The sequence below is a fragment of the Morone saxatilis genome, unplaced genomic scaffold (assembly GCF_004916995.1).
Source record: "Morone saxatilis isolate NCDOM2014 unplaced genomic scaffold, NCSU_SB_2.0 Contig14, whole genome shotgun sequence".
NCBI lineage: Eukaryota > Metazoa > Chordata > Actinopteri > Moronidae > Morone > Morone saxatilis.
The window spans coordinates 12,276,653-12,289,750 of record NW_023339696.1 but is presented as its reverse complement, the minus strand read 5'-3'; the positions used below and the strand labels follow the sequence as shown (position 1 = coordinate 12,289,750).

Below are 13,098 nucleotides of genomic sequence, written 5' to 3'. Positions count from 1 at the left end.
AAGATTTGAATGGAAAATGCAATAAGTGAATCACTATCAGGTTGCCTGTCTTTTCTTTAGTGATAGTTGACCCGTAGGCTGTGAGAGGTTACATGTCTGGACTGCAACTGTCATTTTTCTCGTCCCCTGGTCCCATTTGTTTCAGGTTGCAACGCCTGCAGCTCTCCTTGCTGAGGTGGATTATGTAATCTCCTACCTTGTTTTTACTGAGGCAGGAAAATGCCTGGCATGCACAGGGAGACAGTGGATAAGGTGTTTGTATCTCTCCAATCACAAGCACAAGATCTGAGGCAGCAGGTGGTGCTTTGCTACTGTGATATGTTAAACTATAGCCCTTCACACAGCAGACCAGTGGATGTGTGTGACTGTGGCTAGTCCAGTGCTCAAGTCATGTGACGGGAGCTGTCATGTCAAACGTTGTAGAAAATGGGGCAAGGAACACAAAGGGAGAAGGAGAGGCAAGCTCACAGGGTTGGAAAGAGACAAGAAAGCAAAGATGAGTGGGAGTTTTTTTTTCCCCCTCTCTGATTAGCCAGAGCAGCTTGAGTTGTCCACGTGATTCCAGAGAGAGTAGTTTGGGAATTAATTTAGTCAGTTTATATTTGGCTGGCACTAAGTTGTGTCCTACTGTCCCCTGAATACAGTTTTTTTGTGCTTTCTAATCATTGGCGTGTGGATGGATTCACAACATAAAGTAACAACAGTAATGCTTAACATATAACAGATCTTGTACGTGCAAATGGATTGATTAAGGAAAGACAAGCCTTTTATAATATAAGAAGTGTCCTTAATATTATCCACGCAGGGAAGGATGCTCCAGATAACTGCCATTCTGTCTCTGTGTAGGTAGAGGTTAAACACACAGTGTGGGTTTAAGCTTCTATCACGCCACTGACACATTTGCCTTTGTTGTCTGCCTGCCTTTTTGACGGATACACATGCAGAATATATGTAATCCTGTTAAGATAGATGCATGCTTTTGAAGGTTGCTTTGAAATGCATGTGTGCATAAACAGAGCAGTATCACGTCCTTCCTCAGAAGAGCTGTTTCAGGCTGTAAAATGCCCTCTGTAGGCCAAACTCCTGCCATATTGGAGCCTGTTGTACAGAAGCTATGTCCTTCTTGCCTCGTTAATGTTATGAAAGAGTTTTTAAGAGCGCTCTGCTGTGCAACGCAGGGAGCACTTCCACTTCCTCAACACTTTGCTCATTCAGAGGGACTTGGGTGTGTGTGTGCGTGCGAGCGCTCTCAGCTAGATTCTTCCTGTTTATTTCGGTGTTCACTTTATTTTATTGTAGCAGTGACAGCAACTTGGTCGTGTGTGTGGGTGTGTGTGAGCTCCTTAGTGTTATGAAACGGATAAACAGTCTTTCTGTTGGGATTCTTCAGTGTAGCTTGTTGGCTGTGCTCTTGTGTAGACATGTCAAGTGATTCTTGTCATTTGTAAAGTCCCAATGCACCGTTGAAACACTGAATGACGTTTCTTTTCTTCTCTCTGTTACTTTGTCTGAGTCCAGTTATCATTATCATCTTGTTTCATCCATGATGCTCTTTATGTCTTTAAATCCAGGAATGGATCAACAATGTCCGAGCCGGTTCCTTCTCCTGCCAGGGGAACCACATCAAAGCCAGCTCCACGTTGGTGGCGTTCAATACCGAACAGGCTGGTGAGGCTATAAAAGTGTGGTCAACAGTAATGTTTGATTCATGCAGACAGAAGGGGCCACTGTATTTCGTTTCAGCCATGTTTGAATCAAGTTAACATAAAAAGGATTTCCTAGGAAAAAGACAGTGTTTGTTTTTCATCCACAGGTGGAGGTATGCTGGGACTGTCCTCAGTCAAACCTGGATCAGATGGTCAATGGACAGTCACTCAGATTTCCTGCCATTCTGGTAGTTTTTCTTCATCCTTTTGTCAGCACATCAGAGTTCTCTTCTTTCCCTCCCTCGTGCCCCTCCCTCTGCATAACTGCCACCACTACAATCCTCAAGGACATTCTGTTCTCTTTAAAAAAAAAAAAAAGAAATAACTAATCACATTAGAAATGCAAATGCCTTTGCTCAGAATATGAAATGAAGCTGTGACCCTAATTTAAATTTATTTTTCCTTTGTTTTCCCTCTCCTCTGTCAGATCTGATGACCGATATGGACTTTTCTCCTTTTGATGAAAGTCTCCTGGCAACATGCTCTGCAGATGAAACGGTGAGCTCCTTGATGCTCTCCTTTCCATCCTTCATTTGTTCCTTCTTTCCTCTTTTTATTGATCTTGTTCTTTCTTGTTGGTGAATACTTACACATAAGTCCACTCTCCATCCTCTCAGGCTTTGTTGTTCCTGGCAGGGCTTTGAATACGATATGAACCTGCTCAGGTTTTTGTAATTTAAACCTTTTGAAGCCCTCCTCTCAGCACATTATCCTCAGCCACAGGTGCCCTAGCTTACTGGAATCTGCTGAGTGTGGGTCTGCATCTTCAAACTCAGCAGCTCGGTTTACCTCAGGGACCTGTGTAAACACACACAACTATTGCCACACACAGACCTACTACAACACACACACGCGCGCCGCAGTGGTCTGCAGTGCCCAGGATTTGCAGCGCACTTTCATTCCTCTCATCTTATGCCAATGGGACATATTGTTTCACCAGCTGGGCTGTGCTGAGCAAGTAAATTAGAGTGAAACTGAGTGAATGTGGTCATTTTTACTGACTTGAAATACTCTTTAAACCCCAAATTATGCAGAGAAGTATCACCATTTAGCTTCATCATCTTCAGAGAGCAGAAATTCACTGAGGTTTGAGGAATAGTTTGTATCAAAGAGGAAGGAGAAGAGGATGGATACGTTTTGTCTGGTTTTAAGATGTGGTGAAGTGACCGTGCCACCACTTCTTTTTATATTTCCCTCTATGTGCGTACAGGTGAAGCTGTGGCGTTTGTGCGATCCAGAGCTGCAGCAACCCAGCAGTCCGGAGCTGACCCTGCGTCCAAATCAGGGCAGGCTGGAGCTGGTGCTTTTCCACCCCACCTCCTCTGGCCTGTTGGCTGTTAGCACCACCACGTCCCCCCTGATTTGGGACACCAGCCGCCAGGACGCGCCACTAGCAGGTAGCTACAGCTGGCGTCATGAGCGGCACATGTGTTCGTTTGTGCGCACAGTTTATATTACAACACGCACCACAGCCCAAATGAATTTTTTGTCAAAGTCTTTGTCGTACATCACACACTGTCTATTACATTTAACATTTCAGTCTCTGTCAGTTAGTCTTGAGTTTTTGTTGTGGCCTGTTTTTGTTTCTATGTGCAACATGAATATATATAATTGGAGTGGAGGAAAGAGGCTGGTTTCCGTTTTTTTTATTGGGGACTGTCTCACTGACACTGCCTACGTTTTACAGCCCTGTGGCTCTGTCTATGTGCCGGAGCAGCAGAGGTAATGTTTTGGTTTGCAGTCCTGGTCCCAGTCTCCCCTGACTGGCCTCAGGATGTAGTCACTATCCTCTGGCCTCACCCCGCCACCACCCCCACCAAACACCGCGCCCCCACCTCCCCAAAATCCCATGACCAGCTGGCCTGGCTGCTGCTGCTGCTCACAACTTTTTCATGCGCTGTACCCCGACACACTGGCTTTCATCACTCTCACTCCTCATTCATATGTGCTCGAGGAACGATGTCAGAATGACTGGGGAAAAAATCTAGATTTGAATGAGTGTGTGTTTTATGTCAAATCACTTTGTGTGTAAATGAGTGAACCTCTCATCTTTTTTCATCTGTTTGGTGTCATGGTGAAACTGAACAAGCTGTGCTGTGCTCAATTATGGCACTGCAGCCTGATACGTGTCATGCTCATACTTTCTCTCATATGCTTAAACTGTACAGACATATGATCCATTCTTTGGTGTAAATCATCCATACTTTGTACTATTGTGTGTTTTCTGAATTTCATATGCTTGATTTATGGCTTCGTCTCTCCCCTGCATTTTTCCCGCAGTGACCTCTCGGTTTTTTGTTGTTGTGTTCTTTGTCTTGTCTGTATATGTGTCATTCTGTGTTCATTCTCTGTAGCATCACGTTTCCTCTGTTTCTGAACCTTTTCAACTTGTCCCTGCTTAACATGGACATTGTGTCTCTTGTCCTTTCCTTCTCTCACCCCCTCTAAACAATGTGTGTGTGTCTGCAGCTCTGGAGCAGCACAGTGACCAGCTGCAGAGTCTGAGCTGGAAACAGGACGGCTCCCTGCTGGCTTCCTCCTCCAAGGTAATGACAACTTGCACTGCACCAGATATGTATCGCCATGACCTGCATGGCTTCACCTTTCATTTTAAAGCATGATAAAGCAAAAATATGTCATTTTATTCCCAAAACAACTTCATTCTTGTATGGCTTGAGGTTTGATTGCTGTAGTTTCAGTGTGTGACCACTAGATGCAGCCAGTGGTTCACATTCAGTGCGTCATGCCTCACATTGGAACGCTGCTGCTCCTTATCTGTTTATATGGGATTTGTTTAATACAAATGTCAACAGGGGTAATGCTCATAAATAGGGCGGGGATCACATCACACATTGGATTAGGAATTAGTGAACCGTTCTTTAGAGGGGAAAAAGAAAAAACTTGGAAAACTCTATGACGTCAAAGCTTGACGTCAAGTTTGTTTTAGTACAGTAATAGTGATGATAAAGAATAATTCCTGACCACAAGTTGATAAAGAGCCTGTAAAGAGTTTCCTTGTCGGACTGGAAACTGTATTAAACTTGTTAATTAGAGCAGTAACAAGGGCAGTGTGTGAAGGATACATTTTGTCTCAACCCCACCTGACCCCTGAACCTTCATATCCACAGTACACACCCCTGTGTGCCCCTTTGAACCCTTCTGTCTTCTGGTACTAGTTTAAGTCTAATTAGGAACTGACAACCACCAACTATGGCTATGAAGCATACAGGGCAGAGCTAGTCCTTTTCTCATCGCTGTAATCAGGAAATAATCACACAGCTTGAAGAGCTTTCCATTAGGTTGTTAATATTTTGTGTAGGAGGAAGGAGTGGAGATCGTATGGGTTTATGGGTTTATGAGTAGAGGGCAGAGAAAGGAGGAATTTATGAGCTGAGGTGGAATTGTTTCATAAATATATTTTATTTATAGGAAGAGCTAGAGGCATTTTCATCATTAGGGGCCAACATAATTCATTCGTTGCACCATTTTATACACCACAAGGAATTTCTCCATATATTTGCATCCTTTTTGTGACCAAACATAGACTGGTTGATGTGAAAAGGAGGCAGAGGGCCCTGGTGTACATTTTTGATCCGTGTGTTTTAAACTGTTTGGGCCAAAGGGCAAGCCAAAACCTCAAGGCACACCTGTCACAACCAACTATCACTCATGAAATATGAATTAACAAAATCATTTAAGAATTAATTTGAAACTTTGGAAAATTCCATCAAAGGAGCAGAGCACCCATTTAAACCAGACAGGTCACACAATTAAAAATTAGGTAATGGAACTATAAAGTGTATAAAAAAAAGTACTGTTATAGTAAATTAATTCATTTTTGTGTAGTATTGTAGTAGTATTTTGTGCATATTGTACGGTTGTCAAAAGATTCCTCTCTGACACAAAAATTGACCACATGTGTGTACTTAGCAGGTATGATTGTCAGTCCAATCCCCGTTGTTTGTCTTTGCTCTGACAGGTAACAAATTATTCCACCCATCACAGACTACGTCCCAATCATGTCATTTACCTTGACAGGATAATCATACACACCAGAGCTACCAGCGTAGCCTGAAAGAACAAGGCGCCTAAAAAAAAAGAAAGAGAGCGAGGGTGGAGGTGTGTGTGAGCCAAGATCAGAGTCGGGGGGCCTCACAGGTTCTTGCGCGGTTGGGCTCTGGTGTCATTTAACCCGAAAGGCCCCTTTCAATCTCTCCAGTCCAACTTATTAAAGCAAATAGGGCCCTCCAACATGTGGGTCCAATCCCGGCCCTCCCATAGGGTAAACATTGGGGGCACAGGGCTGGGGGGCAAAGATGAAGGGAAGACCACCACCCCAAAGAGCAGGAATCATGACAGGCCTCGTTTGGACCTAGAGACATATATATTTATGACACACTTGCAGGGAGAAAGGCGCCATTGATTTTTGGGAAGGCAAATCCACAGGTAGTAGGAGCAGACAGGGAGGGAAAGCCTGTGTTTATCCAAATGACGGACGGGACAGGGTGGTACGCTGTTTAGAAATGAGGTGTCACTGGATTTATTGTGCTTCGACTTTAACTTTATTGTCCCTGAGGGGAAATTTTTCTTTCAGCCAGGTAAAACATAGAACACACAGAGACGTAGGCACACAGACTCGGGTACAAAAAACATGATAAAATAGTCATCACAACAGAAATCCTAGAGGATGTTTAGCCATCGCTAAAACTATCATCATCACCATAGTCCACCATTGAAAGTCACATCATAATGAGCTTCTCATTGGTGAGTAGAGTGAGATAGATGAGGGGACCGTCCGGCCTCAAACCGCCAATCACAACAGTCTGCAATGCTGGTAACCGTGGGAGACTGAGCGGGAGGCTGGCAGTCGAGAGAGAGAGAGAGAGACAGAGAGAGCACCCCTGGTTGAAGATTCCCAGCATCCGTCTGCGTTTGCATACATGTGAAAGTTGTGTGTAGCCGACTCGAGGAGAAAACTCATTAACAGCAGCTTGGGAATGAGGCTCCGTCACTTTGATTAAACAGCTGCTGTCTCAGCAAACAAACATAAGCACAGAAATGCACACACGGTTCTCCTGGCCCTCCATCTGTGCATTTATGAGTTGAGGTAGTGTGTGTGTGTGTGTGTTTAATATGGGTTATTGTTGTCGTAGGCTTAAGAGTGTGTGTGTGGTTTCTTGGTTGACACATCTGTACGTGAGTAGCTCCTCATTTGTGTGTTTGCACAACAACACTTAGATTGATATTCCAGTGAGTAATTTGTAAAATTGTATATACAGTCGATACGTGTGTATTTGGTTATTCTAAGGTGGGTTTGTAAGTGCAACTTTAAAAAATAAGCAGATTGAATAGCATTGTATGTTCAGATGATAGTTGGCTAATAGAGCTGCATGGATTAGTTAATCAATGGGAAATTAACTGGCAACTATATAAAAAGCATTTCATGCTTTTCTTTGTCATACATGATAGTAAATTGAAGATTTGGGCAATTTTCAAGCAACAGGTGGGTTCTTGTCCATAGGTTATGGGTTCTGAAAGTGTGTGTGTGTGTGTGGTGTGGTGTTGTGTGTGTGTGGTGTGTGGTGTGTGTGTTGTGTGTGTGTGTGTGTGTGTGTGTGTGTGTGTGTGTGTGTGTGTGTGTTGTTCTAGCACTGCTCCCTGAGCCTTTGGGTTAGGCCGAGGTCACAGAGGCCTGAAGATGTACCCTTGGGGCATCATAATCGTGGGTGGGCTACAGAAACACACACAGATAGAGATAGAGAGAGGGAGAGAGAGAGAGAGAGAGAGAGAGAGAGATGATAAAATGCTGTATTTATGTTGTTTATGGCTGAATGTTGCATAGTGCCCTTCTGTGTGTGTGTGTGTGCGTGCGTGCGCTTGACTGTGTCATCGTCAGCCTCCTGATTCCCTTTGACATGTATATGTGTATTAAGTGTGTGCGTGGTTTAGTCTAAGCCCTTATACTTATTACCTGCTATCAGCCCCGTATGCCTGCTGTGATCACAGTCACACAACAGTATTGAGTGACACAGCTACAGACACGCATGTCCCGGTCACAGCCTGATCCCATTAGGCCCCATTTCCTCTCAATCATAAAGGAGCCTCTCTGATTGGCTGCTGTGATTGATGCCAAACGCATGTTTGGGCTGGCCATTGAGAGGTCACCGGATTGCATTTGCCGACGATGAATCAGTCAGATCACACTGATAGATTAAGGAAACCTCAGAGAGCTTGTGTTATTCATTATCTGAATCATACTGAGGTGGAGGGACACGTTATTAATGGTTTTAATATGTAGCTTTAATTTGTCTGTTTTTAATTTCAATTTCTATGAAAGAAATTACAGCTTTAAGTGAGAACTTCAAATGTTGACCTTGCATGTGTTGCAAAATTCACAGTTAGACACATACCCAATTCATATGGACAGTAAGTTTTATTATGTTATCCACTTAGGTTATCCACAAACTGCAGCCTGCAGCCAAAATGATCATAAAGTTGAATCAGCGGCTTTCTAAAACAAAAACTGAACATTATAACCTGCATGAATGTAGGGTTTCTTGCAGGACAGTTGTATTAGACTGCATGCGTTTTAGCTGGGCGTACCTAATAAACTGGCAGCTGAGTGTAGTGTTGCACTGAGGATGAAACCATCGTGCCAACTAATCACCGTACAGAATCGTATATAAAAGAAACGGTTGTATCATCCTATATCATGCATCATCATTTCCAAAATGAATTGTTTCCAGCTTTCTTTAGCACTACAGTAAAGTTCATACCTTTTTTTTTTCTTCTCTCATCTGTCTAGGACAAGATGCTGCGAGTGTTTGACCCCAGAGCACAGCTGACACCTGTTCAGGTAAGTCCCCTAATAAAACCCTCAGCAACACACTGCCAAAACACCTGGCAACTGTTTTTAGGAAACAGGGAAATCAAATGCAGCTATCGGCTTAGAAACTCCTTTTTTTAGTACAGACAGAACTTTATGTATAAGGAAAACCGTGGAAAACTTTAATATGTCACTCCACTGCCATTTACTGTAAGTGTTTTTTTCCCCTACTACCTCTAGTGATAAACATGTTGACAGTAACCCATTTAGCTCCCCACTGGCCACTCAGTGATTCATCTCCAGTTGATTTATGGATGTCCTACACAAGCTGGAGTCCCTGCTCTCCTCTTCCCACGGGTACCCATCCCACACCAAACTAGTACGACTCCACTCGCGCCACGAAAATCTCGACCGATGACAACCTGGCCTGAGCCAATAGGGCTCCGTCACAACCAGCTGCAACGAGAAAGAGCGTTGAGGGAGGATGAAGACGTATGGGAGGGGGGAGGTGGCGAGTGTTTGTGAGGGGGCCGGTCAGTGTAGAGCAAATATTCTCACACTTTGGTGGACCTCCCAGGGTGTTTTAATTACTGAGATGCTCGGTCTGCCTCAGGCCGCCGGCTCTCTCATTTGTAAATATGAGGAATCCTGCAAAAACACTGCATGCCGCAGCAGATTAAATATTACACTACAGACATACCTGGAAGGCACATCACCCTGTATGGTAGTCAGGAGGAGGATGACTGCATATCTGTGTGTTCATGTGTTCTTCAGTAAACTCAAACTTTGACACCATCGTGAAAGGGGTACTGTCTCAGAAGTATGTGATCTCATTGACTCTGACAAGAGGGGGGGGCAGGGGCAGTGGCGAAAAAGGTACACTTAGAAATGCGTGCCTTCACAATACTGAGTGCTAGTACAGCGCATGTGTGTCTGTGTTTGCTTAAGTAACATGAGCTGATGCGGCTGGCTCCTCTCCGGCGTTTGAACCTGGATGTTTACATCAGGTGTGTCAGTGTTGAAGTCCCTTTTAACGCACTGCTTTTCAGCAGCCTGTTTGAATTTTCTCCATTGCGAGGGCTTTGTCTGTTTCATTCTTACCAGACATGCAATCCGGACATCAAGCTTTTCACAGCAGCCCTCTAGATCGCCTGAATGAATGCTGTTCCAGTTCCTCTGCCACTCCGCATGCTCTGTTTAACAAATGACTAGAAGTAATTCGAATAAAATTGCACTGATGTTGGATTTAAATCACGTTGTGCAGCCAAAGGGTCTCATTAGTTTAGATTGAATCAGTGTTGGGTAGAGTCTGTCTGTCTGAAACCGTGTCTCCAGTAAGAGCCCAGTGGTTACTGGTGGAGGGGATGTGCTGCTGGGACATTCCATTAGATAGTTGACAGTGGTGAGCAACAGACTGTATGGGGGACAACGAGAGATGGGAAAAACATGTGACAAAGGTCTAAAGGCAGATTCAAATCCAGGAAAATATGTATTAAGTTTCAGGTTTTCGGTACGTACTTTAGACGAACTTACTGTACTTTTTACTTACTTGCTAACTACAATATTTTGATATTTGTTTTACCTGAGTAAAGTAAAGTTCTACTTTATACCTTGTACTTCCACTTCACTACATTTCAGAGTCTAGTAATGTACTTTTTTTACTAAACAACATTCATCTGGTAGTTACCTTGCAAACTTTTACATAAAAAACATGTGATTAGTTTGTATAGTATGATGCATTGTTATAGAATTAACTACCCAACAGTATGAAGTAGTTAATATTAGCTTTACCTCTACCTCTACCGCAGTGATCCATCAGTAATAATAATCCAAGTATATATTTAATAATATAACAATGAGAGGGTCTATTCTGTTACTTTTGATACTTTAAGAACATTATTATTTTTTATTTTATTTTATTTATTTATTTCACAGAACATTTGCTACTGGCCATGGTGACATAATACGATTTGACAGTGTACATGTGTATATATAACTTTTGTTTGTGCTGCATTGTCCTCATTGCTCTCCCAACAACGATTTTAATGAAAGTAGGTTAACTAGTCCATCATCCCCACTCTTTAACAATCAACAGTATATGAAGTCTGTGTGAAGTCATTGCCTCGGTGTTGCTGAGAGATCCATGTGTATTGTTTTAATTTAGTAAGTAACCACAATGAAAGAGAGGCCAAATACAATTGTTTCTTGTTTAGTTTTAGTTTTTATGGTCTTTGGTATGATCTCTTTTCTTTCTTTCTCTCCTTTTCTTTCTCTGTCATTTTCAATCTCGGCCCACAAGAAGACCAATGGGAGACCTCCCAGCATCTCCGCAGCAAAATTGTAAATTTAAAAATGATCAGGGGTGTAAAAAAGATTGCTTTAGACCGCTGAGCCACCTCTGCCCTCTCTGTGTTCTCTCTTCCTCTTTTTTTCCAACTCTCTCATTAATCCTCCTGGTCTCACTGCCATGGAGAGGAGGACCAAAGAGTGAAGAGGCCTGAGTCAGCATGCTGTCCTCCTCTGCACATGGCTTCACCACCTCAAACCAAAGAAGAGTTAGGACCCGGATCAAAAGTTATTAGAGGGTTGCTCTTCCCGTTTTGGTTTAACTCTTGCTTTCCCTCTGCCTATCTCTCCCGAGGTCCTGCTTTGAGAGGCTTTGGAGCAAGCAGAGTGGGCAGAGACTCACCCTGACAGCTTTCAGATGTGCAACTCTCTCTCTCCCTACATAGAATGGGAGATCCACTGGCACTCCTATTAACACCCCATCTGCTGCAGGATGGTTTAAAGGGTGCGGGCGATAAATCCTAAACACACTGAAACATGATGAGGCCAGTGATTTGGATGCATAGAAGAGTGTGAAGCTCTAATTTCCACACAGACCAGCAAAGCAATGTTAAACACTATAAACATAACATACAACACAACATACCACATTGTATCAGGTTACAAGGAGATTCTGCACATTGTGCCTGATGCCAGGGCACAATGAAGCACCGTCACTTTTTCCAGTTTGTTGTTGTAGATGTGATGTGATGGCCAATCTGGCCACAAAGTAAATAGAGATGGGCAGAGAAGTGTCTAAGCTATTTGAAAGCTGTAACCTCACTTGGAGGTCTGTTTAGCTTCTTACAACAAGAGCCAGTCATCCTCATCAAGAGAAGCCGCAAATCTTCTCTGAAAAGATTCCTAGGGAAGGATATCTCACGAATGCTCCTTTTGTTTTTTGGTTTGCATTTCCCTGCAATACACGAAAACACAAAAGTGTTCTGTGTGCATCTAAAATGAGCAGATAAGAGACAAAGGGCACTGATTGAGTATGATCTGTGCTTTTGCATGTAATATGTGATATTCTATCAAATGTTGGTTTTATTTCCTGTATGGCCATTAGTGTCTATACCATAGTCTAAAGGGTTACCTCATCTCTATCAGTCATTGGTCAAGTTACAGTGATATTATTGGTGTGTACCAGTTCAGAAGCCAGATCCTCTGAAGTCAGCAGCCCTGTTTTGTCCAAATATGGAGGACACATAATTTGCACAGTGTCCAGTGTATGTCAATTGTTTGACTGATTGTTCTGGAAGTGCTTGTCGTAATTGCATTTAAGTGGTTATCAGCTGCTTTTAGATCTACTGCTTGAATTAGAACAAGTGACAGTTTAGTTAATCAGAACCAGATTAATGAAAATTGGTCCACTGTCTGCCAGTTCTCCATGATTTGTAGAAGCGAAGGATCGATTGAACTGTAAATGAAGGTATCATGAAATTTGCTCTCCCGCTGGTGTTTACATTTTGTTGACTATTAGAACAGCCGATAAGCTTGGAAGTGTTTTAACTGTACAAGATGAGGTGGTACGCCTCAGTGCACCATTGTTTGTTTTGTTTTAATCTTTGTGAGGCTAGTCTGTGGGCAGGAGGTGTACATACATGCCCCTCCCCCACATCCTTCTTAGGATCTAGCTCCCTGAGCTGGGACATAGCTCATGTTTGTCCACTTGTGTCCTGGTTCCACCCATGGCAGCATAGTCGAGTGGGGCTGGCTCATCCCTGTGGCCAACACTGAACTGGGTTCTCCCTTAGCCAGGTGGGGTAAATATAGGCCCTAATTACAGCCCTGTCCTCGCTGTATTTATGGGAAATAAGACTGCGTAGGGTAATTAAGGTCTTGGACAGGAGGAGCAGTATATACTGCATCTGTAATCAGAGCAAGTGTGTATGTATGTGCACGAGCATGCAGACGGTTGTATTTAGGTAGTTGGCACACATGAGGAGAGTGCGTGTCCGTACATGTGGCTTCCTTTCTCTCCGTGTCCCACCACTGAAGAGCAGATTAGATTGCTGTTTGTTTTTTTTATTTAGTTTTGTTGGCTGTTTTTCTGTATTACTTGACTTCCTCTTTTTCCACCTAAACAAACATTTGAGCTAATAGGTTTGAGGCTGTATAAAACCTCTTGACTCTCTTGACTTAATGCTTAATAATAATAATAATAATAATAATAATAATAATAATAATAATAATTTAAAAAAAATCCTCCTCCTCACCTACAAAGCTCTTCATGGTCAGGCC

The 13,098-nt window shown here is 43.0% G+C and overlaps 1 protein-coding gene across 2 annotated transcripts in view; it reads left to right on the top strand.

Moving 5' to 3' along the window:
* The window catches only part of LOC118323534 (mitochondrial import inner membrane translocase subunit tim16-like), a 106,165-nt gene that overhangs the window by 883 nt on the left and 92,184 nt on the right, over positions 1–13,098 (top strand). For both annotated transcript variants that reach the window (XM_035655525.1, XM_035655522.1), the window contains exons 2-7: positions 1,572–1,668; positions 1,814–1,894; positions 2,134–2,204; positions 2,917–3,103; positions 4,176–4,252; positions 8,512–8,562. In XM_035655525.1, the coding sequence (XP_035511418.1) occupies positions 1,572–1,668; positions 1,814–1,894; positions 2,134–2,204; positions 2,917–3,103; positions 4,176–4,252; positions 8,512–8,562 (564 nt within the window). The remainder of the gene's footprint in view (positions 1–1,571; positions 1,669–1,813; positions 1,895–2,133; positions 2,205–2,916; positions 3,104–4,175; positions 4,253–8,511; positions 8,563–13,098) is intronic.